At 40.3% G+C, this 26,828-nt stretch overlaps 1 protein-coding gene across 2 annotated transcripts in view; it reads right to left on the reverse strand.

Moving 5' to 3' along the window:
* The window catches only part of THSD7B (thrombospondin type 1 domain containing 7B), a 1,176,114-nt gene that overhangs the window by 381,665 nt on the left and 767,621 nt on the right, over nt 1-26,828 (reverse strand). For both annotated transcript variants that reach the window (XM_082395801.1, XM_082395802.1), the window contains one exon: nt 24,700-24,815. In XM_082395801.1, the coding sequence (XP_082251927.1) occupies nt 24,700-24,815 (116 nt within the window). The remainder of the gene's footprint in view (nt 1-24,699; nt 24,816-26,828) is intronic.

The raw sequence follows: 26,828 nt of genomic DNA on the forward strand, positions 1-26,828 counted from the left end.
TATTCCTCCAGATTTCATCCTCTGAATGAACTCACAAAGCCACAGTTCCTGTGGAGTGGTGCTCTCCTACAGCTACTTTCTCTGAGTTCTTCTAACTGCTCCTACCTGTATCAACTTTCAGGCTCCCACCTTTCCCTAGCCAGGTACTGTCAGTTTACATTAACCCTGTCCACTCCTTTGTAAACAGTTCCTTCATTGAATTTTCCCCAGTTACCCCATATGAGTGGGCCACCTGTTTTCTGCCAGGACATGCTTATGAAGTCAAAGGAGAGTTGCTACTATTTGACAGAGAGAAATGGTATAATTGGCCCCTTTTTAATGTAGTTAAGGCCCAGTGAGGAGTATGGAAAAAGAAGCTTAAGAAGAAAAAAAAAGTATAATTAAAACAGTTCTGTATAATAATATATTAATACAAGCTATCTTCATTTGGGTGGGGACAATCCAGATAAATAACTGTGCCTTTAGGAAAAAGAAAAAGTCTCTTCCGCCACTGTCAATTAATTCCAATTACACTGTACTTACTCTGATAATTATTGTTTACCCTAGGATCTGTACATGAATGTGTGTGTGTGTGTGTGTGTGTGTGTGTGTGTGTTTTGTCCAAGTGTTATCTTAGGAGACCGGAAATAAAGATTGAAGACAATAGGAAAAATTAAAGGGTTGACTTTATGCCACATTGAGAGAGAGCATGGATCAATGCCTCTCCCTTCACAGGGCATGCACACGCACACACACACACACACACACACACACACACACACACACACACACACCACACAGTGAACACTCACACATAGAGGTATTCTACTTTATGGTGTAATTCCAGATCAAATAATTCACAGTTTGGGAAAAATAGTTGCATTGATTATCATGCCCTGTAGATGTTCAGGTGAAGGCTAAGAAGGGTGGGTTCTATGGGCAAAACAAACTTTTAGAATTGAGCTCAGGTTTTTTAAAGAGAAAACTGATTGGCACTGTACAGAAATTAAGAAATATTTATATGTCTTTGAAGAGAGAGAGAGAGAAACAAGGGAGGATCCTGATGTAAGGGAAATGCCACCAGGATCTGGGAGACACCTGTTAAGAGTTTCTCCTTCTAAGTGGACGTGTGTGTGTTTCTTTTGCCTTGAACATTGGAATGGTCATATTCAGTATTCAGTTTTAAAGGGATTTTTCCCCTCCCTATGATGTAAAGTGCCTCAAATTATGACCAAACCTATAGCAGAGTTGGTTACACAGAACAGACATGGTTTAGCAGGTGTCATAGGAAACTCAAGGGCACACAGCATCTACACTTGGGATGAAGCAGCCAATATAGTCTTCTCACATCTGTATTGTTGTTTTAATTTTTTGGCTGCACTGCATGGCACGTGGCATCACAGTTCCCCGACCAGGGATCGAATCCATGCCCCGCGAATTGGAAGTGTGGATTCTTAACCACTAGGGAGGTCCACCAGGACCGCCAGGGAAGTCCCTTCTCACACCTGTATTTTGAAGCCAGCATGAGGGCAGCAGTTTTGTATCAAAGTAGGACAATCATTCCAGAAATCTGAGAGTTAATTAGCAAGAAAGGAAGTGGATGCCCCTGATAGCACCCAACATCATGGTTTGAAGCAGACAAGAGAGGATGAGCAAAAGGCCAAGCAAAAGCTCTCAGGAAGCGATGTCAATGTCTCTCTTTCCTTTGAATGCACAAGAAGAAAATGATTTCTGGGAAGTAATACAGAGAGGCAAAGACCGTGGCTTTGCAGGTGGAAAACATTTGTATTACATGTGTATCTAAAAAGTATTAGAAATTTCCTGGAATTATCACCTTAATCTATATCAGATCCACTTCTAGGCATTTTGCATATACTCCCTCATTCTATTATTACAACACTTTATGAGGTTGGTATTATTACTATTGTTGTTTTTATTATTATCATTATTATTGTCACGATACCCATTTTGCAGATATGAAAATGGAGGGTAGAAGAGGTAAATAATTTCCACAAAATCACCTACCTAGGATTAAAACCTCAGCTAAATAGACATCAAAACCCATGATTTTTCTATAAAAGAGACTTTATAGTAAGATGAAGAGAAAGAAAGGGGCATTCCATGTAGAAGTTCACATCGCAGGTTCTTTGTTACTCCCAAGGGATACCTTTTATTTTCTAATCGATTCTTCAACAGTACCCTGTTGGCAGAAGGCTTCAAGTATCAATAAAAGCAATGTTTGTAGGGCTTTGTGAGTGATGCTTTCAACCTCATTATGAAAAATAACAATAAACTGAAGTGCCTGTTCGCAAACATACACAGCCGCTCAAGCATGATTACGGCTAATAAACAACTAGTCTACATTCAATTTTAATTTATGCATATTTTATCATTAATAAGTCATCAGGCATAATTAAACTTAAGTTATTAATTACAATCAAACGAAGTAACATTTAGAAAAGATGGCAACTTAAAGATCAAGAGCCATATTTCATAAAGGAAATATATAAGTGGGCTACAAACACCGAGGGATATTTATAGATTCTCTGTGAAGTCTTTCCCAGAAAGCTGGTAGCCAAGGTGGAGGAAACGGTGCATAAAGCGTACCTCTGGGTATTCGCAGCCAGGTAAGCTGGAACACATTACACTGAATTGAAAAGTCATGGGTGTTGAGCCCTGATACCAGGGTTATTCAGTCAATGATTTTTTTTTTTTTTTCAGTCAATGATTTGAAGTAAAGAACTGAACCCCTAAATTTCCAACTGATTTGAAACGTGCGAGTAGGGAGCACGTAGAGCATGGCAGAGCACAGTGAGCATAGGCACCGGCTGACAGGAAGGCAGGGCTGGAGATTCTCCTAAAGGCAAGAGGATGTGCAAAGTAGATACAGGACGGATAGGTAACAGCAATGCACAGAAGTTATTCCAACACCAATCTGCACAATTCTGATGGTACGTTTATAAAAAATGACCTCCCTGGCTTTCCCTTGTTTCTCAATTGTTTCAATTACTAATAGGTCTAATTACAATTGTCTCTAATTACTAATAGGATTTCAGTAACCCATTCTGCTTCTAGGCACCAATATCCTTCCAGGCTTATCACCTTGTAACTCTCGATTCCCACCTGACCCTCTTTTCTCCTCCCCACTTACACATCCTGTTCACCATTAAACAAACAAAACCAAAATTCTGTTGATCATTCCTCTCTAATCAATCGATCTTGAAGCAAAAGGATGGCACCAGTGATATTTTAAGATCCATATCATGTAAACAACCACATGTTAAATACTTCCTGGGGTGGAGTTACAACTCTAGTGCCTATTAGATTGCAGACAATTCCTTTAAACACGCTAAGCCTCAGCTTCCTTGGCTATAAAACAGGCCAAATATAAGTTTTTATTTCATATGATTTCTTTGAGGATTAAATGAGATACTGCATGTAAAGCATGTCCACGCTGTGTGGTACAGGGAGGCTTTTCCCAGCATAGTAAAAGTTCATGAGAGAAGGTGAGAAGAAAGGTTTGGAAAAATAGTAGGAGAAAAGCTTCAATAGTTGAGGCTCTTTCTAATTAAAAGAAAGATGTGAAAAAATGGTCTTCTGTTCAGTTCTGGGTCGCATTCATGTTCTGAGCATCGAAAGGTAGACCATGAGTGGCTGGAAATCCTTCCGCGTTTCTGGTAAATTAAGCTCCAGCTGCAAGGCAGTTAGCACCAGCCACCTTCTGATGACACTGGAGAGGGACGGGTAGGGTGATCAAACATCCTGGTTGCTCAGGGTAGTCCTAGTGAATGCCTGTTATCCTGACTTAAATATTAATAGCTCATCTACTCACTTTCAGAAAGGCCTCGTTTTGTATAAAAAATTACATGATCACTCAGAAAAAGACCATCACTCCCATACGAATGCAAGGAAGAAGCACATTTTGCTTCTCACTGCACCAAAGGGTTGCATTTCAAACGTGTGGAAAAAGCAGACTGCACTGCTGTTCTTAAAATTATCAATTCAATCTGATCATTGGACCTTATTGCTTCTTGCCACAGAATTCTACTTGAGATAGCAGTTCATGCAGCCCAAGAAAACTGTTTTGTGCCCCAAACACACTTGCTTATGAATCATTAAATTAAAAACTAAAGGGAAAGTAGAGTATAAGGCTTACCTCAAAATCATCGACTAGAGCTACGATATGTGTTGTTATGATAGAAACATCACACATAGATGCTATGTAACTAAAGAGAACTGGCATTGAATCAAACTGTGCAAGAATATGAGGGGAAAACAAGTTTCACTTGGCAAAAATTCCAAATGGTCATTAAGAAGTCGATTCTACAGACAGAGATTAAAGTAGGATGTTAGGCAGCCCGAATTTCTTGAACATCAAATCCCCTAAAAAGTAGATTCTATCTACTGATTCATTATACACAAGAGAATACCCCTTTCTAGCTTATTCACAACCATTTTTGAGATTCAGAGCTGATTTCCTTTTTAGAAAAAGTACCAAACTAGGATTCACCAACCCAACTATCTCCCACTTAAATTTGGAGAAATACTGTGACTTCTGAGTTCTCAGAAGGAAACACTTACCACATACAGTGTTGTCATCACTGATAAATATTTATCAGGTATCTGCTATATATGGAGGAGACACACGTCGGTGCTGTGTGTTATACTGATATATACATACATGCATTATTAAATCTCCCCAGGGGAAGCCTCCTGCAGTGTTGGTGGGAATGTAAACTGATACAGCCACTATGGAGAACAGTATGGAGGTTCCTTAAAAAACTACAAATAGAACTACCATACGACCCAGCAATCCCACTACTGGGCATATACCCAGAGAAAACCATAATTCAAAAAGTCATGTACCACAATGATTACTGCAGCATTATCTACAATAGCCAGGAAATGGAAGCAACCTAAGTGTCCATCTACAGATGAATGGATAAAGAAGATGTGGCACATATATACAATGGAATATTACTCAGCCATAAAAAGAAATGAAATTGAGTTATTTGTAGTGAGGTGGATGGACCTAGAGTCTGTCATACAGAGTGAAGTAAGTCAGAAAGAGAAAAACAAATACCGTATGCTAACGCACATATATGGAAACTAAAAAAGAGGTACTGATGAACCTAGTGGCAGGGCAGGAATAAAGTCGCAGACGTAGAGAACCAACTTGAGGACACAGGGGGTAAGTGGAAGCTGGGATGAAGTGAGAGAGTGGCATGGACATGTATACACTACCAAATGTAGAATGGATGGCCGGTGGGAAGCAGCCGCATAGCACAGGGAGAGCAACTCGATGCTTTGTGACAACCTAGAGGGGTGGGATAGGGAGGGTGGGAGGGAGATGCAAGAGGGAGGGGATATGGGGATATATGTATACATATAGCTGATTCACTTTATTGTATGGCAGAAACTAACACAACATTATAAAGCAATTATACTCCAATAAAGATGTGGAAAAAAAAATCTCCCCAGTGAAGCAGAAGTGAAACATGATGTATGCATAATAATGTAGAAGTTCTCTATTGTTTTATAAACATTCAGAAATGATAGTATAAACTTTGTATTTACTATCCAAAGGCCATCAATCTGATATGTTCTCTCTTTGCTCAAGGAGGAATGGAGGGCTGAAGTGGTGAAAATGCAATGCCCTAGAAGAACTATGAATAGGAAGTCTTCATCTACCTCCTTCCTATCCATCTTGGTCTTCTATATACACAGCAAATACACCAAGAGCAGCCTCCTTCCCCAGAATTCCCTCCCAGCTGAGACCTCCAAGTACTTCAAAATGAACACTGAGCCTGTCTATATATGGATGAAATTAAACAAAATTGCAAAGCTTTTCTGCTAAACTTCCCAGGAATGTTAAAAAAAAAAAGGCTCCAGGATACTCATATACATCTTTCATTTTGAAATGTTGCCTGAAAAAATGTATTCTATATTCTTAAATTTTCATAATCATCATTCACTGTGCAACAGAAGCCAAATTCAATGGCTCTGGAAATAGACAAGTCCTCCAAGGCTCTGATTTCTAAGCCCAGCTCATTACCAAATTGCTGTATGACCTTGGGCACTGCACTTAACCTTTTAGAGCTTCAATTTTCTTGCTTGTCCTATGTGGGTAATACTGTTGAGCCAACTCACAGGATAGTGGTTAGGAATGCCTAATTGAATGAGATTTAAAGCATTTTGTAAATTATATATATATATATACACACACACACACACACACACACACATACCGTATATATGGCCACTAAGCTTAATGCAAGCCTTTAACACAGATTTCAAAAGGAGCAGCTCATGTTTATATCTGCATAAACCATCAGGATGACAGTCAAGGCGAGTAAACATTTTCCTTCTACGGCAGGCACTCACGGAAGCCTAGGCAATAGTTCTAATTTCTAGGGACTATCTCCAGTGTCCTCTACTTCCTATCCTCAACCACCAATGCACTTAAAACATCTCCAATTTGGAGAGCTAACCTTACAAATAGTGACTGGCCCTTCCTCTCTCTAAATATCGAAACTAACTCTTACACAGTTAATCTAGCTGTCAACTTAGTCCATGTGGTCCTTAACCCTGGCTGCATATTAGAATCTGAAAGGGTGCTTTTATAGACTCCTAATGCCCCTCAATCCAAACCATTTAAATCAGAATATCTCATGGGTGGAGCCCAAGCAACCATCTATTTAAAAAATCTCCAGGGCAGAGAACCATTGATTTAGCTCATTGAGAGCTAGCATCTCATATTCATCCAATATGTAAAATAGGAAAGATAATGCAGCATGCTTAACCAAGCAATAGAAAACAAATGAGCACCAGCTAAATCATTACTGCTCTCAGCACATTTAAAAAATGCAATCTGCCCTCTAGCTAAGTATGTCATAATGGGTATAATTGGAAATGTGTGCTGTAAAGGAGGAGGGTTAACAACACTATAATGACGGTGGCACTTGTCTTTTCTTCTTGCCAGTGTGTGAGGGAATGACAGGGATTTATTTTCCCCGCAACCTGACCCCTTTTCATTTTAGCAGATGAAATGTCTAGAGGCTGCCTGCCACAGGGCTCCCAAATGTGTCCCACTCCGTCAGCATTAAGACTGAACTCCACTGCAACGCCACATTGCACCGCATACAGGCAGGCTTCTGGGGGGCACAGATGTCACCTAAGATACAAGCTCAAGATGCTGTCATCATTATTAGGCATGGATCCAGAATTACATATTAGGAAAATCCTTTTAGATAAATACATGCTGCCCTATCCCGTTAATGCTTTACGCTTTCATGGGCATGAAAGGATGATATTCATGCCCAGTATTGTGCTGACAGCTAAAGGGCAGAAGGGTTTCCAGGTCAAGCTCATGTTTCATAGCACAGTAAGGACACAACTCAGGGGCACAAACTTCAGAGGCTTCTGAGATAGAAACTTCAGCGCCTCAGATCCTCCAAACTTTTTACAAGAGTGAAATGTGTCACTTGGCCATTTGCTGTATGGATAGAGTCTGCTATGTTGTAAATGCACCACCGCTCATGATGGCTCAACCACATAAATCCTGGTTTCTGCAACTTTTTGCAACACCCTTTCCAGGATGTGTCTACATGTAAAAACTAATTTACCTGAATGTAACCTGTGGGGAGTCAATCACACATTAATATCAGTTATGATATTAAACTTTTTGGTTTGGGAATCGTGGTAGGACAAGTTAAAGAAAAATTAGTGTGGAGGCAAACCGACTGAAATAAAGTTTTTCATTCAACTATAAATATTAGCACTAATTATCCCTTTTATGCATGAGGTACATGCTATCACCCATCTTGCTGTTTTGTTTTGCAGCGTCAACCTAAAGTCACTAGGTTTCGAAATTCCTTTTTTGGCTTAGTGTTGATGGAATAACAACACTAACTTTAGAATCAGGGAATCTAGAATCCCACGTTTGTGAACTTGGGAAAATTACTTATCTCCTGGTGTCTCAAAGGGAAATAATTAGAATACCTTCTTTGGGACTTTGAAGAAGAATTAGATAAAGGGATGGATGTAAGGTCATTAGTTCAGCGTTTGGCATCCGGTAAGTACATAAAATTGTTAATTGGTAGACAGGTTAGTGTGGAGGACAGGGTAAGTGCATTTCTTCTCCCTCTTCATCTAAATAACCCCTCAGCTTCCTTTGAGACCCAACAGAGAATCATCTCTTTCAAGTCTTTCCCACCCAACCCTCAGCCAAGGGGCCCCCCCGCCATGCTTCCTTCCCTGCTTCTACAAAATCCACGTTGCATCCTATTGTCTTCTTGTCTCTTTCTGCCTCCAAACAGTAAGCCTCCCCAGGTCTTGTTGTAGCATGTAAAACGTGGTAGACAACTAATGAATGATTGCTGAATAAATAAAAGGATGAATGAGTGACGGTCATGTCTGCATGAACATATAAACATCGACCAAATATTTATTTTCTTAAAAGGGAAGTTGGAGATATTAGTTTCTACCCATGAGGCAGAGAACATGTCTGGAGAAACTCTGCTGGCGTAGAAAAATATAGATTGCTGGAGAAGTTTGTTTTTTAACTCATTTGAAAATGTTTATCTTTTTAAATTTTGGAAATTTTCAAACATATTAAATACACCCAATGTATCCATCCATCAGCTGCAATAATTACATGCCAGGCTTGTTTCATCTATACCCCTACCCACTCATTCACACCCAAATTATTTCAAAGAACATCCTGACATCATATAATTTCATCTGTAAATATTTCAGGATAGATTTATAAAAGATAAGGGCTCTTTTTAAAATAAAACCATAGGAACACTATCATACATAGAAATATTAATACCAATTACCCTAAAATACTTATAAACACCCAAATGTCATTGAGCTGCAATTTGGGTCCAGTTGTTAACTGGGTTACAATTGGCTGATATGTCCTATAGGAGCCTCCTCCTTTTCTTTTTGTTTCCTTTGCAATTCTCTTTGAAATGATTTAAAAATAATTTATAAATGCATTGTTTAAAAATTGGACATTAAGGAAAAATTTTGGAGTACTGGCTTTTGGGAAAATTTCTCTATTGCTGATAATAAGAGCCTGGCTTTTAATGGATGTCATAAATCAGGGAACAAGAGACAAAGCCTGTGGCCAGAGTATTCTCCCCTACATACATACACACACACACACACACACACACACACACACACACACACACAAAGCCTGAATCCCTTAGTGTGTGGACTAGGAAATCACCTGTTTTGACAGAGAGAAAAAGTGGGGTGCTTGTCTGTCTTGGCCTTGATTCTAGAAGGAATAGAAAAACAAGAAGCTACCCAGAGATTTGCTAATCAGATGCCTACAATTAATATACGTGTGGAGCTGGAATTTTCACTATTCTATCTGGAAGAAGAATACATAAGACATAACTGCTCATAAGGTGTTCTGGATTATTCTGGAAGAGGAATACTGAAATCCTCTAGGGAGGAGATACTGTTCTAGAAATTGAGAATACAGCAAAAGAAAAACATTATTCCTGTACTCATAGACTTTACATTCTAGTGGAGGGAGACAAATAAAAAATAAGTGTCAAATATTTAGTGTTTCATATGGCAATTAAATGATGTGCAAAAAACCAAAAACAAAACAGAACAAAGCAAAACATAGAAGGGAGTGCTAGGGAATGTGTGTGTGTGTTGTGGGTAATTTTAAACTTACAAGCCTCAATGAAAAGGGAATATTTGAGCTGGAACATGAAGGAGGCTGGGGGAGTCATCTGAATAATTTGTAAGGAAAGAGAAGTCTAGGCGGAGTCAATAATATTTGCAAAGGCCCAGAGTCAAATTCCAGAAAGAGCAAGGGAGACAAGAGTGGCTAGATCATTGGGTATACTGGGGTGTAAAGGGAAGACAGAAAAGGTCAGTGCCTCCACATGGAAAAAGAAATTGGATTCTTATCTAATATCATACATAAAATGAATTATTACAGACATATGTAAAATTTTCCAAAGGTAAAGATAGGGAAAAACTTTATGTCTTTGGGATAGGAAAAAATATCTTAAAACACAAAAATGAAGATCATAAAGTAAATGATTGGTAAATTTAACTACGTTGAAATTGAGTATTTCTGCTCACTGAATGACAAACCATACCCTGAATGGTAATATTTGCATACACGGAACCAAGTAAGTGTCATTCTCCAGAATACAATCTCCAAAATAATAAGAAAAAAGACCCAAGCACTTACCATGTTTCATTCACTTGCCAAATGTTTTACATGAATCAACTCAATCCTCATAACAATCCTAAACCACAGTTACTCTCATCATTCCCATTTTTCAGGTCAGAGAATGGAGGCACTGAGAGGTTTGGTACCTTGTCCAAGGTGCCAGTAAAGTGATAGAGAAGACGTGAAACCCAAGCAGTCTGGGTCCAGAGCCTGTGCTCTTACCTGCTTTGCTTTGCTGTCACCCTCCCCCACTTTGTTCCAAATCCCTCTGCTCCTTAAACATTCTCAGCCACCTGCAAGAATGGCAATCCAATACAACGGTAATCCAGTAATCTGGGTTAATGTCATAGCCTAGGGATACGACAACTGTTCCCAGGAATCAAAACTCCAAGTCAGTTAGGATCCTTGGCCCCTAGAGGAAGCCGATGAGGACCAGGACCAGCATCATGGGCATATGATCCGTGCGGGTTCACACAGGCTCAGTGGGGCTCTTGGTTTAATGCTCTCCTGCAGCTAAAAAGCGTTAGTAATTTTTGAGCAAGGCACCCACATTTTCATTTTGCATTGGGCCCTGCAAATTATATTGCTGGTCCCTGATAAGAACAGATGATGGTAATGTGGTGAATTAGTGAGAACCTCTTTGTCTTTGGGCTCATTTTACTCCTTGGAAGTATATACTCCGAGAGGTGACTAGGAAGGGTTTGGTTCCATCCTGGAGTTGACAGTTGCTTACTGTGTGTTTCTCTCTTAGCACTGAAATATCTTGAGCCAGAAAGGATTTACATAATAATCCAGTTACGTGAACTCCACAGGATGGGCGAAGAACTCAGTACACACCCGGTCATGAAGACATGCTATTAAACAATGTTGAGTTATGGAAATTTATACGCTTACTTACACATTTTATTTTTATTCAAGAAAACAGATTCTCCTCATTTCTTGGCCAGATAATTGAATAGCCTCATACTTTTCCCAATGGTTTCCAATGCTGTTTAACTTCATTATTTTCTGTACTATTTTTTTTTTCCCTAAAACACAAGTCTGATTTTATCACACCCATGCTTAAAATTTAACTTGTCTATCAGAATTCCAGGTAATGTCCATACTTCTTAGAAAGGCACAAATCTCTTCATGAGCTGGCTCCTGCATGCCTCTCTAGCCCTATTTCTTATCATTCTTCCATATGAACTATGCAACTCAAGCATCACAAGCTACCTGTAACTCATTTAATTAAAATGGATTTTCGTGCTGCCAAGCCTCTTCACACACATCCCCTCTTCTATCTTTAAGATACTTGCAGTCCATGTTTACCTGGAAACTCCTGATCTACCAAATCTTGTCTCCTCTAACCACTTAGCTAAAGCAAGACACTCCCCTCCTGGCTACTTAATACCCTGTGCTCATTGTTGTTATAAAAGAATATGTTTACATACTTGAATCCCCTAATAAAAAGCCCCCCGATTAAAGTAACCTCATCTTATTCATCTTAATGCTACTAGCAGTTGGCACAAAACTTGGTATAGTCAGCCCTATGCAAAGCTTCCCTGAATGAATGATACCTTCATCCATTATCACTCATTCAATAACCCTTTAGGCACTTACTTTGTGGCAGCATTTCAGTGTTTCTAAACAGTGAACAAGACAAAGAGCTTATGTGCTTCTAAACAGTGAACAAGACATAGAGCTTATGTTCTAGCTGGGAGACTGGGCAGTGCAGTGAGGAAACTAACATGGGGTGATGAACAAGAAAGAGAAGGGGAAGAAGGTGATTTCTAAGGTAGTCAGACAAAGACTCTCTGAGATATGGCATTTGAACTGAAAACAAAGCGTTGATCAAAAGGCACCCATGCTAAAGGCTGGGAGAAGAACACTTTAGGAAGAAGGAATAGCAAAGGAAAGTCTGAACAAGATAGAACAAGCTTGGTCAGAAAGGAGGCCAGGGAATTCCCTGGTGGTCCAGTGGTTAGGACTCCATGCTTTCACTGCTGAGGGTCCGGGTTCAATCCCTAGTTGAGGAACTAAGATCCAACAAGCTGTACGGCACGGCCAAAAAAAATTTTTTTTTAAAAAAGAAAGGAGGCGAGTATAACCAAAGGAATTTAAACAGTGGAAGGTAGGGCCTGAGTTCACAAAGTCTTTTATTAGCAAGAGACGGTGAGGGTGGAGCCTCCTGATGATTTCGACCATGTGAGGGGAGATCCACTTCTACAGCCCTCATTGTCCCTGGACTCTCTCCACCTCCCGTACTTATGTCTCCTTTGGGAAGAACAAGTGGCCCCTAAATCATGACTTTGGGAGAAAGAAGTGTACAGATGATGGCTCTTCTTTCTCTCACCTTCTCTTTCTTCGGGATACATCTGCTCGGAAGATGCACATATTCTGATCTGTTTTTAGCCAGGCTCATTCAAGTTTTTAGGTGTCCAACAGGGGCTGTGATCTGGTAGTTAAGTCTGTCTAATTCTAGGGTTGAGAATGAGCTAATATTTTGATCTCCCTCTGCTTTGACGAACTCAATTGTTACTGAATTTGGGAGGGGGAAAATAGGTGAGAAAAGATAGACCCCCCTCAAAGTCTAACATCCCATGTGAGCTTGCTGGTCACGTAAAATGTTATTTCATGTTCCATGCAATGTAATACAATATATATTTACTAAACTCCTATTATTGTCCTGCTAGAAGAAAGCGTGTCTCTCTCTCTTTCTCCCTCTCTCTCATTTTCTCCTCACACATATGTGCACACACACACATACACACCACTAAGTATCTTCTGTTTATAAAATTAACAATTTTTATGGCTTGAGCTTGAGTACTCACAAATCCTACAACTTACCCAAGGAAGGCAAAGTATGAATCAGAGGACAACGTGGGTATTCTCAACTGAGCAACTATTGCTGAGGTAGCCTCTTCACATAGGATAAGACAACCCTAGGAAGCGAGCTGACTTATAAAATCTGTAGTTCCGGGCTTCCCTGGTGGTGCAGTGGTTGAGAATCTGCCTGCCAATGCAGGGGACACGGGTTCGAGCCCTGGTCTGGGAAGATCCCACATGCCGTGGAGCGACTAGGCCCGTGAGCCACAACTACTGAGCCTGCGCGTCTGGAGCCTGTGCTCCGCAACGAGAGGCCGCGATAGTGAGAGGCCCGCGCACAGCGATGAAGAGGGGCCCCCACTTGCCGCAACTAGAGAAAGCCCTCGCACAGAAACGAAGACCCAACACAGCCATAAATAAATAAATAAATATTAAAAAAAACCAACAACAACAACAGCTGATCCCGTTAGAGGTGACAGAAATGAGGGGAAAGTTAAAAAAAAAAAAAATCTGTTGTTCCAAGTTGACATACTAAGATCACAACATTTAACTCTACCTCTAACTCTAGGCTTTGTTTTAGTAATACAAATTAAATCATTCATAAATCTACCACCATGAGTCAAAAACCAATGAGTCAAAACCTCCTGAAACCACCCTTTCATTGAAAGTCATATTAAAATTGGACCAAAGCCAAGGAAGTGAAAAATAATTAATTCATTCTTTTTAATTGTAGAAAACTATTTAATAAACTGAAAGTAACACTCCAGCTAAAGCAAAACTAATTTATTCTATTTCTTTGTAGAACGTACACTGAAAGTCTAAAAATAAACTTCTAATTAGAATGGGTACCTTGATTTCTGAAAGGCAACTCATTCACCTCTATAGGGAAATAAGGATTACATTGTGTTGCATTGTACTGTCTGAAGAGAATTCTAGAGATATGAGAAAGAAACCAGCCGGAAGTAAAAACATTTTGACAACAAAGAGCATTCACATTCAAGGAAACAGACTTTTGCTGACAATAAATCGTTATGAACATCCATGTGAGCCACAGGATTTATTTATGGTAATGTAGCTTGACTGTTGAATGAAGAGAAATAGTGTTTGAAAGCAACTTTTAGATGCAAACTAGAAGGCATAACAGTGGATTCCAGGTGTAAAAGACAGAACCTCATGCATCAAATCTACATTCGATTCTTTTGTTTGCTTTTTTATTGATTTGATTTTGTTTGGTATGTTAGCTTTTTTTTTTAAGACAGCCAAGACAATACTGTTTACGATAGACTATGGATAGGAACAGTAGCATACGTATTTTGATATGAATTCAAGTCCACGGAGACTCCATATTTTGTTTGTTTGAAGTAAAATTTCTGGCTCACATCACGCCCAGGGTGAGTGCCTTCTCGCTCCTCCCAGTTTCTGTTCTACATGAAGCTGTCATTTGACTGCATTTATATCCCCTGGAGCTTCATTTTCCTTTTCTAGATTTCTACTTAATTTACGACAGCTCTGTTCCTGAGCTGAAGCTCTGAAGTGAAAAGAGGATGATGTTTGTGGTGGAAGCAGGCTGCCAGGTTCTGCCACTCCTCTGTCTATAGTTCAGCACTGAGGGAGGGACAGAAACCTAAGGAAGTGAAGGGAGTCAGGTTCTGAGTTCTCTCCCAAAGGGCTGAGCACGGGTGTCCTGGAGAGTCTGGTCTCAGCGGTGAACAATCAGTGTCCCTATCAGTTCCTGCTGCCTTCCAGCACCAGTGTCCCCTTCCCCTTCCAGATGCCTCCTGACCTGAGGGGGGCTGATGAATCCACGGGCTGCTGCGTGATTGAAGGACCAATCTGATACGAACTGGGCCATCAGACTCTCTTACTTGGTAAGCTGAATAAAGACCCTGAAGGGAAGGAAGTTTCTACGGTGCTGGGTTCTTGACTTCCCTGGTGTTTTGTAGAGTAAGGACTACAGAGCCATTCTTGGGCTCTATAACTGCTACTTATGAGGGTAGAGATTCAAAGGAAGCCTGTTAGAAGGGGCAGGACAGCAGGTGTACACAGAGAAGCAGAGATGGAAGAATCACACTGATTCTGACAGCTGAAGAGAGAACCCTCAGCTCCTGTTTGCATTTCTAGTTCTTATATGTCCATAAATTTTCTTTTTCTTATTTTTGGACATCTGTGAGATTTCCTGTTCTAACTTCCCAATAAGCCTCTTTTCACTTACTGTAGATTTGAAAGCTTCATAGAAAAACCTTTGATTCTTGAAAACCAAAATAGACTTGATTACAACAATATTGTAGAGGGAAGTTACACCTTTTTTAAAGAATCCATTGGCTCATAGTCAAATTAAATGTTTCTATAGGTCAGTGGTCCTCAAAGGTTAATGTTTCTTAGAATGACTAAGGCAGTTTGTTTAAAAATGCAGATTTGGAGGCCCCAATCCTGACTTCAAAATCAGAATCTCTTAGGGTTTTAACAAGCATCCCAGGTAATTCTGAGCTAGAATTCCATGGGCCACACTTTTAGAAACCTGTTCAAACTATTCTAAGTTTTACCCCTGAATCAATCTAGGCCACTGAAAGACTGCACAAGACCATAATTCTGCATTTCAACGTTATACCCTTCAGTCATATATTAAAAAGACTCTATGACTTTAATGCACTTCCTATAGACACACTGCCTCAGTTGATGACCTCAGTTAAAATGTGGAGTTCCAGTAGGAAATTACTTGTAGGAATTAGCAATCAAATAGCCTTTGCTTCCCTTAAGATACTCATACAACTTCACTGAAATATTAATAACCAAAAGAACAGACTGACTGCACAAAAGAATGACTGAATGAATGAGTGAGTGAATGAATGAATGAATACAAGGGATGGAATGTGTTTCCACTTTAACTACATTTGCCAGGAAACCGGAGACAGATTTGATTCCCGAAATCCCACATCTTCTATTGCCACCATCATCACGTGTTACAAAAGATATTCAGTTGTAAAGGCAGATCACCTTTTCTTTTAGCAGTCTGTTAAGTTTGCTTAAGCAAGTAAGTTCTAACTAGCATCCATTTATTTGTCACAGATATACTGAATTCTATTCTGTTTTAAGTTTATTATGAGGCATTTTGGGAATGAAAACCGAAAAGGGTTTAGCTCTCCAGGACTTCGTGTTTCTTCAGTGGGACCCAAAACATGTTTACCAAGAGCGAGAATGCAAGCCATTCAGACAGCGTTATGAGACTCAGGAGTGAGAAGTGGTTATTTCCAGCAGGAGGATCGGGACAAGTTCTCTGGAGAAGGTAGGGCTTTACATCTAGTAAGACAGGCAATGAGTAGAGATGAGGAGAAAGATACTCTAGGCAGAGTGGAATTCTGATTTTCCTTACTACCTTTTCTCATAGCTCCTTGAATTTCTGCAGAGCACATACTATATTTTCTAACTGCATATTCATTTAGGCAATTATATATTCAATGCCTCCATCTTCCATCACTAGACAGCACTCACCACAGCCGAGGGCTGTGTGTGTTTTCCTCACCACTTTACACCTATACTTACAGTACTTAGCACAGCGCCTAGAACACAGTGATAGTTCAGCAAATATCTGCTACCGAATGAGTGGTTAAGAGCCTAGGATTCCTCGTGCTTTTGCCATTTATTCATTTTGCAATCTTGGGACCCATAGCTAAGCCTCTGTGTCCTCCTATGTAAGATGGGGTCGTAATAGTCCTTTCCATATAGAGATGAGGTAACAAATAGGACAATGTATGTCAATAAATTACAGCTATTATCACTTTGATAGGAAGAGGCAGTGATATGAAGCAAAGTAGAAGTTACAGGCTTTTAGCAATAAGAGTTTGAACTTGCCTGGCTTTTTTTCCCCTGTAACTTTACAGGCTCACCAGGCAAAGCAGTGTAGCAAGTTTAATTTAAACTGGGTATTTGGACCTGGTCTTTGCTCCTGTTGGACGAGGTGGCCAGGAGGGCTTCTCTTGAAGATCGCGTTGCTTCTTTTGTGGAATAGGACTAACAGAACAGCTGTTCCTTTATGGCGAAGCTGCCCTGATGGTCAATGAGAGAGCACACGTGAAAGCTCTGTGTGACAGATCTGTGCTGTACAGAGCCTGTGCCTCAGGTGTGAGGGTACCTGGCTCTGAATCCTTGAATTGCTAGTAAACAAGCAAGGTGAGCTGTGCCTCTGTGAAAACAGGGCTTGTTGTGGGATGACAACAGGCAGTCCCTCAGGTCAGAGAAATCTGGATTCCAACCCTGGCTCTAGATCTACCGCCTGGGGCCATCGGAGGAAGCAACGAAAATTCCCAGCTGGCGATACTGTGAACTCCAGGTCCCTGTAAATATACAGCAATCTCTGGTCCAGAAAGAAGGGGGACTAGGGGGTAGGAGGAAGAGTGTGGACTGAGAAGGCGACCCGGTCAGCTATTAAGCGGACTAACGTTCGCTCTGAGTGCGGGGTGTAGGTAACGCCAGTTAAGAGCCCCGCCCTCTGGGCAGCAGCTCCCCTCATAACCCAGTGGTGTTCTTCCATGTCCGGGTGGTCATAGGGCTCTGTTCTAAAAACGTTTTTTTTTTGCTAAATCTGATTTTTTGGCCAAATCGAATCCACTGCATACTGTGGGGTTTTGTTTTTGTTTTCTGTTTCCTTTTATTTTATTTTTTGGCCTTGCAATGCGGCGTGGCATGTGGGTCTTAGCTCCCCAACCAGGGATCAAACCCGAGGCCCCCTGCAGTGGAAGCGCGGAGTCCTAACCACTGGACCGCCAGGGAAGTCCCTGGGTTTTAAAAGAGATAGGCGGAAGGTGTCACATTTTAAGGGGAAATAAAACAAAAACAAACAAACAAAAAAACATGGGAGGAAAAAAATTAAAAGAAATTAAGAGAATTTAATCTATCTCTCTTTTTCCTATGTGTGAATGGAGGGAAAGTGCCTTTATAAATTTTATTCAGCAGAACTCCTTGGTTGAGAACTGTAATTTCTACAAGCCCAAGTGTTTGTCATTTCTCTTACTAAATTTTCAGGAATATTTATTGAGTACTGGGGCTGTGTAGTGATCTCTAGGCTTTAAATTACAGACTAAAGGGGGGCACATCCTCCCCAATGGAGCCTGTAAAAACAAAGGCACCTATACTCTGTGTATTGGGTTGTGGCTTGGGATGTATATGTAAGATACACATCTTATTTTATTTAGTTTTTCAGAAACACTTGGGAATAGAAAACATCCAAAATTTATAGAGGTTTTAACTTAGATTTAGATTAAGTCACTTTCTCAAGGAAAGTCATTAGATGATTATATTGCCTTCAACACTACTTTGGGGGCTGGTGTTCCAGGCCCCAAATCTTCATTACTCAAACACAATAGACTCTTCATTCATTTTTTTTTTTAAACAATTCCTAGGATTTTTTAAAAATAAATTAATTAATTTATTTTTGGCTGCATTGGGTCTTCATTGCTGCACGCGGGCTTTCTCTAGTTGTGGCGAGCAGGGGCTACTCTTAGTCGCGGTGCGCGGGCTTCTCATTACGGTGGCTTCTCTTGTTGCGGAGCACAGGCTCTAGGCATGCAGGCTTCAGTAGCTGTGGTATGCAGGCTCAGTAATTGTGGCTCGCGGGCTCTAGAGTGCAGGCTCAATAGTTGTGGCGCAGGGGCTTAGTTGCTCCACGGCATGTGGGATCTTCCTGGACCAGGGCTCGAATCCGTGTCCCCTGCACTGGCAGGCAGATTCTTAACCACTACGCCACCAGGGAAGTCCCGACTCTTCATTCTTTGGGTATAAATTAGTACTCTATCCTCTGTTTCCCAGGTGGAGAAAAGTATAGATGATGGGTCTTAGGGGGGAAGGAGGGGACCATATGCACTTGAAAGGAGTAAGTAAAGAGAGAGGCTGATGCTAGTATGCCTTTGAGTGGGAGAAAGGTGATTTTTGACCTATTTGACATTCTGAATGACCAATACCTTTTCCCCTAATGGGCCTGGATGCACTGAACAATCTGTTAATGCTTTGATTTCATCTCAATGGAAGCAAAATCTTTAGGAATTAGAACTGGTAGTAGGAAAGATATGGAGTTCATTTAATCATTCATTCAACAACAGTTACTAAACACCCATCATGTGCCTTCTAGGTTTTATAATCTAAGAAAAATACAGACATGGAAACAACTGCATTATACCAGCACATGGACGACTAGATAATGCAGGATAGCAACGAAATAAAAGACAAGTTTCCAAATCTTAAGGAACTCACATCATCATCATCATCATCATCAAAATTTCTGCCATGTGTCCTATTCTCATTTAATCCTATGAATTGGGTGCCAATATTATCTCATTTTAGAAAGGAGAAAACTGAAACACAACAAAGTTTAAAGTGAGTCTAATGTGACTTGTACAGCAAAGATCAGACTTGAACCAAGGAAGTCTAACTTGAGGTGCCATATTCTTAACAACTATACAGTACACCACCTGGACATTAAAAAATCATTACTGTCTTTGACACTGGAAACTCAAGACGTAACTCCAGGAGGTTTGATGCAGGAGCAAAGGATCCCACCAAATAAAGTTGCCTAACAATTCCCAGCAGTAGTTTGCCTTCCGCCTTCCTATTACCATGATACTGCTCGCCAGCATGCCCCTTAGAGATCAAAGTTAAAGGAGCTCCCTCAGCCTTAAATTATTAAGACTGACAAATAATTAATCATTAGCTCCATGGTTTCTAGGAATTTACAGAAAGACCTATTTTGAATATGCCACATTTTATCTACTGAAGTGTCTAATAACTTTACCTCTTACATATTTTTCCCTTCCATGGAAGTGATATACACATCTGGGAATCATTACAAAATTAGCCACTGGCAGTAAGAAGGGGGATAACAGTAAAACAAGTAAAACAAGCAAAACAAGGTGGCCATGAGCTGACGGTAATTTTTACTTAGTGATGGCTGCATAAGAGTGCATTTTTTAATCAGTAATATTTTATATTAGCATTATATTAATTTATGTAGATGTCTGAAATTTGTATTATTAAACGTTGAAATTATAAAGTGAGCTCCTTTAAAGGTAGCTTGAGAGAAATCTTAGAAAATCAGTACTGATTTGTGACTTTAAAGTAAAAACATTAAATGTGATAGTTATGAGATCAGTGGCCAAGATAATTAATTTCCAATACTACCCAGGCAAACAATTATCAATGATAATTGATAAATGTATTTGAAGATACCCTGAAAGGATAAAGCACTAAATAAGTGTGTCTCATCCTTGTCCACATATAAGAGTCACTTATGGTGAGTTTTAATACTGCAAAGGTCCCTTCAACGTGAAGAGATTCTAATGGATGAGGTGAGACATCTGTGTATTGAAAAAAGTCTATGGGGCTACCTCTACAATGAACAAACTGTAGCTATTATTAGGCAAACGGTATTGAGTATTTATGCAGGTATTTGCTTTATAGGCTGAAGGAAGAATAGAGGAATTAGTAAGAACATCACCAAAGAAGGGTTCTTGATCATTTGGCTAATTTTTTTACTGGGACTTAAAATTTGGAGAGTCCACAAGAGCGCCACAGCTTGATAGTTATTTGATTTGCTTCGAAGAATGTGGGACCACCATTAATCCTTTAAGGACAGACTCAGATGAACAGGAATAAGAAGACAGGAAGCAAGGCTAGCTACTAGCTAGAGATTGTTCATGGCTTGAGAATACTTTTAAGTTGTAAGGATTTTTGGATCATGAACACAGCCAGAACCAAATAAAACCTAATACAACTCACCCATTACTAACACACAAATCACTCCTGGTACACTCTGCCCCTGGGAAACCACCTTGGCTTTCTGAGAGGTTTAGAATGGATTTGGTTTTGGATTCACATAATCAAGTGATTCCCTGGTCATACCAAAAACCTATTAAATCGTAATATCTTGGAGTAGGACCCATGCATTGGGATATTTAAGAAATCTCTAGGTGATTCCATTGTGCAGCCAAATTTAGGGACTAGGAGTATAAGCTCTTCTCAACTTTGATGACTCAACCTGAAACCACAGGTGCCAAAGAGTTCCCCCATCCTCATTAGTGGAGGTTGCCACCTACTCAGGCCCATCCTTCTCTTGACCTCTCAGTTTAGGTTCACTCCACCCCACACCCCAATCTACCTGTGTCCCCACCTGTTGTTCTGTCCCTAGTCCACTCTTTTCACTTTATAACTTTGACCATGTCATTGCCTTGCTCAAAAATATCTAACCCCACCTCTACCTGGAGCTCTGTAATCAACATACAGGTTATCACCTTGGAGCTTGTAGAAAGGTCTAATTCCTGATCCTGTCCAGGTCTACTGAATTAGAACTTACATTTTAATTAGATCCCCCAGGGACTTGTAATAAGCATTTAAGTTTGAAAAGTACTGCTTTAAAACACTATTTCCCAAAGTATCTTTTGAAGGACGTTCTCGAGGACAGAGAATCTACTGCCTGGATTCAAAACCACACTCTTCTCTCTCTTCACAGGACATCTGTCCATTCAAAAACTATTAATTGAGTGACAACTATACCCTTTACTATGCTGGGTTTATAGGATCTAGTGGTGAAGATGACAGAAGTGGTCCCTGCACTTGTGGACGTACACTCTAGCAAAGGCAACGTTAACAAGGAAGGATAAGTATGCAAGTGCCATGAGGGGATGTGGAGGATGCTGTGGGATGACCTAGTTAGTGAGGTGCATGGGGAGGGTCTACTGCGGTCTAGGAGATGAACACAACGTTCCTGGGGAAAGGCTGCTATAGCAGGTCCCTGCTGATCTAGAGGTCGGAGGACCAAGAAGGAAGCGCAGCTGAACACAGCTCCAGCACCAAACAGGGCAGGCGCAAAGGCTTGGAACGACGATAGAATTGCCTGCCCCATGCCTACCCGACACAAGGCACTGAGGGCTCTAAGTACTTTCCTTATATGTAGGTGTGGTTATTAACCCTGTTTCACAGATGAGGAAACTGAGGCACAGAGAGATTAAGTAATGCAGCCACTGTCACAGAGCAAACCTTGGGACTCAAAATCCTGGCCATCTGGCTCCAGCACCTCTGTTCTTAGCCATCATACTCTACCATGCTTGAGCCGGGAAAAATATGATGCATTCAAGAAGCTGAAAAACAGGCTGTATGCCCAGAGTTCAAGTAGCACTTGTTCATGGATCTATGATCCTTTTTTATCTTAAGGGAGGAAATACATTACCATTCAGTGGCAGCTTCTTACAACACAAATTTTTGGAAACATCCCATAGTTATTGAGTCAGAATATCTAGTTATGGAGCTGAAAATCTGCATTTTAATAATGCTTCCAGGTGATTCAGAATCAATAAAGTTTGAGAACCATAGATTTAGCGGTACCATTTCCTCCTATAATCTCTTCCCTATCATCGCCTCCCCTAATTAACCCATAGTTATTTAAAAAAATATTGGTCCCAAAGTATAAACTAAACACGAGGGTAAACAGTATTGAAGCGGAAAGCTGGAAGAAATCTGAAAACTGAATCAATGGTCCTCCAGGTCTGCTGGCTGCCAGGCTGTGAAAAGAATTATCTAGGCTTAAAAAATTGGAGGTAAAAAGAGACCACAGAGGCTTAAAACTATTTTCATTACAATGCCAACCATTTAAATAACTAGTTGAATCCCTGGAAGTTGGAGTAAAATCTAAAATTGCTGGAAGAGCAATTATTTCACATGCCCTATGATTCCTCCATCCTTAGGCAGCACTAGGAGAAGATGCTCATGCAGCAGAGAGAGTTTTCTCGAATACAGAATGCATGCAATAGCAGTAGCTGAAGTAACCTCTGGCCACTGGGGCATATGGGCTCAACAGAACTAATATGCCTCCTTAAGTGTCAGGGGACCTTGACAGCTCTAACACAAATATCTGGCTGCCAGTAGGGTATTCTTTTTAATTCAGCCTTTTCCTTTCTTAAAACCATTTAACAGAAGAATTATGCTAATCTCTTATGAGGACGAAACTAAAAGAAATAGCTGAACTTCAATAAACCTCCATCATCATAGATTATTTTATCTTCTTGCATTTTCCCAATGTTTATCTTTAAGAGCTTGAATGTTTTGCAGGTACATTACTATTAAAATTTCAAAAGCCAACCTCCTAAATGCTACCTTTCAAATGGTTCAGAATAGAGATCATAGTTTTTCTGTCCTACTCTGTCTGGAAATGACATTCCCCTGGCTACTCTACAAACCCTGTTTATCCAGATCAATTACTTTGAATTTTCATTTAAGAAAATAAGTTTTGGAGCGTCTCTGGAAGAGATTGCTATTTCCACCCCTCAAAAGATCAGATAAATATTCCACTGTATTTTCAAAGCTCTTTTGTATTCAACACATTTAGTTCTGATTCTATTCATAAGCAAAGTTTACGGGATGCTACTCGGTTAACACTGACAAAGGACAGTTGAAATGGCACAGTTAGAAAACCTTATGCAGGTGCCCCATCACTGAAATATAAGATACCGATGATGATAATCTCCAAGAGCTGTCACAACCCCCTTGCCAATCACTGAGAGGTGGTTTGAAGTGGCAGGCAGATCTGTGTCAATATTGGCTATATTGTCATGTCACCACCACGAAGATGTGTGAGTCAAAGAGCAACTGGGGGATCCTAGAGGCACAGGGCTGGAATTTTCCAAGGAAAAGTGTTAATAATCTCAATCTTTGTGGCAGGTTGTCTCTTCGCAGAACTGCATGCTTCCCTCTCCCTTCTTGCAGGAGGCTAGTGCAGAGATACAGTGAGAGCCAGGCCCTGCTTGAGAGAATGTGACAGCCAAGACAAGGCCAGGGAGGTGTGGATGAGACTCATTTTACTTTGAGCACTAGGGTCAATATTCTTCCATCCTTCCTTTTCCTGCATGTGCCTTTTCTTGCTATGGCAGTGGTATGATCCATAGGACCAAGGCTAGGGTGTCAGACTAGGGGAAATGGACCAAGTTATTAACTTTAGGTCTTAGGCCAGAACGGAGCTTTGGGACTAGGAGTTTTTGGATCTCCACATGGACTAGCTCCAGCAGGGAACTGAAATAAGTGTAGGGGAAAAGACCTGTTCTAAGAAAGGCAGTAATTTTACAAAGGTTCTCCCGCGTGTTTATTAGGACTTAGCTATTAAGTATCCTGGATCACAGCACTCCAAATACAGCCAGATGTATAAAGCATCACCGTTAAGAGTAAAGAAATAGAAATCATATATTGCCAATGTCTGTACCTGTTCAACACTTTTTAATGTACTGGCCCCTCTTCTTCCATAGGCTTATATTTATCAGTGATGTACGTAGAGTGCTTAAGGCCCTACATTCTAATGAAGATGCCTGGAGTCAGGCTTAAGCACACAGGAGCCACAAAGGAACTGTGATGGTATTCATGCTTTATAAGGAACCACGTTTGAATGGCTGTTCAGAATGCCACAACAGGGTTAATAGAAGATGAGGACCCCTACAACGCACACCTGTAAAATAATGGCATGTAATAGCTGAATATGTTTTCCCTGCCAAATCTTAATGGATCTGGAAATCCAAGACTTCATTTACAAATGTTACAAACTTTGCTCCCGGGGTGACATGCAAATGGAAAAGAAGGGAGCCCCCGTACCACCATCTCTCGCTTATTTAGCAGTGGGAGAGGCATTCAGGAGATCAGGAAGGAAAGAAAACACTAAGAAAATAGCATCCACCTACCTGGTTGGCACAGCCTTGGGCAGGGCGTCCACTCACTGAAGGCGGTCACAAGACAGTCTTTTTTGCACGGGAGCAGGCAAGGGCGTACTGTTTCCGGCCGAGTAGATTCCGGACATCTGCCAACGTGAAGAGACCAGATCAATATTTCCTGGAGAAAGTAAGTGGTTTAGTCTAGAACCATAGGATTTCAGAACTGAAAACACTGAGACCCTGTTGTTCCTTTTACAGACGTGGGAAGAAAGACCCAAGAGGAGAAGCTACTTGCCCAAGGGCTCAGAGCCAGAGGCAGAGCACGAAACAGACTTTGTCTCTCTTGATCCAGAGACCAAAATACTTTTCACTAGACCAGGAAAGGAATAACAATCGCTGAAACCAACGAAAGACAAATGCTAAGTGAGTTTCTCCCCACTGCATGAATTCAAATAACATTTGATTTTTTTCAGAGTGGACAAATCTGATATATTTTTTGAAAAGTGTTTTATCCAGGGTAATACATCAATTCAGTGATATTGTACAAGGCAACATATGGATATACTGGGAAACGAAAAACAGTGAAGACCACTGAAAATACTATCCATATTTGATAATTAACATGATTTTAGAATATTGAAGTAATTGGCAGGTGTCTTTTTAGAACATGTAAATTGATGAGTTAGAATAAGCAAGACATGAGAATAGTATGTTTGTTTGCAAATAACAAACACACTAACAAGCATTAACAAGAGAAACATTTCAATTCTGCTATTTTGCTGATAATGTAATGTTCAGACTTGGGAGGAACATAGTCAGTGGATTCATAATCACTTGGAAGAACTAAAGTCTCAGAAAATGGCAAGCAAGTTTTTGTTTTTATTTGCATGCTTGTCTGCTTATTTTTATGAGTACAGGGAGCTAAAATCTACATTTATTATCTTATAAAACAGTGATATGCTAAGAGGAAAAACAGGAAAGCACTCTGCAACTTATATTTGCATTTTAAAATTCTGTTTCCTATAAATTTCTTATAAAGCACAGAGATGCAGTGTGTATAAAGCCTGATAGCATGAACTTTGGTATTGGATAGTCAGTGGTGAGTGAAGTGCTTTTCCCACATTCTTTCATTTATTCCTAAGGACCGCAGTGAAAGGCATTATAATCTTCATTTTCAGACAATAAACTGAGGTGCTGAAAGAATAAGTAATGGATCCGAAGTCACATGGAGTCAGAACACTTGAGAAAAATAATGATAGAAAAAACCCCGGCCTAGCAAGTTCACACAATTGAGACTTTCCGGTAGAAGAGAATAGAAAATGGAGGAGATAAAATAAATACGGAAATCATGGATTAAAATACCACAGAGCTGATGAAAGGCTGACAATTCAAAGTGAAAAGTCTACCAGCTGTATACAAAATGACCAACATGCAAACACAAAGACTGCCCAACTGTTAAACACCAAGAAAAAGTAAGAGAGGAGACTAATAATGGCTGGGGGAGGAGAGGAAGAAAAGGAGGGCACGTAATAAAAAAGGAGAATCTGACTGAGCTCAGATCTTGTCAATTTACATAATTACAAAAATGAAAACCCATTCTTAGTTTTAAAACTTTAGAAGGAATACATAAGCAAAACATGGAATTTGACTGTGAACAGAAAGTGCACAATCTTATTCTTGCCACTGTAAGGTGAAGGCACAGTGGGCAAAGGATGGGAGTTGGAAGGGGAGGGAGAGAGAGTGGCGGCTTGGACGTCCTCATCCAACAGAGCAGGTGGTCAGAGAGCCAATAAATAGACATGAAATAAGAAATACAGTTCTCAGTATATTAATCAAAAATGTTAATGCAGCCAACCAACGGAACCCCAACAATGTGAGGGGAGTCAAGTCAGTAGAGGAGCTAGTGTAAATGGACATTTGACATTGATAAATGAAGAGATATATGAATGATGTTCAGAGTTAGGAGGTAAACATCAGAAAGGGAGGGAGGACAAGGATATAGACTGGTGCTTGAATGTCTTGACATAAAGACACAATGGAGGTAGATAAGAAAGTAATAAAGTGGTTGCCAGTGGCAGGACGGGAGGTAGGGAAGGGATGGATGGGAGCAGGGGTGGATGCAAGGCTATTCGTTGTTATACATTATATGTCTCCTTGTA

Source organism: Balaenoptera borealis (genome assembly GCF_965194805.1).
Source record: "Balaenoptera borealis genome assembly, chromosome: 6".
Classification (NCBI taxonomy): domain Eukaryota; kingdom Metazoa; phylum Chordata; class Mammalia; order Artiodactyla; family Balaenopteridae; genus Balaenoptera; species Balaenoptera borealis.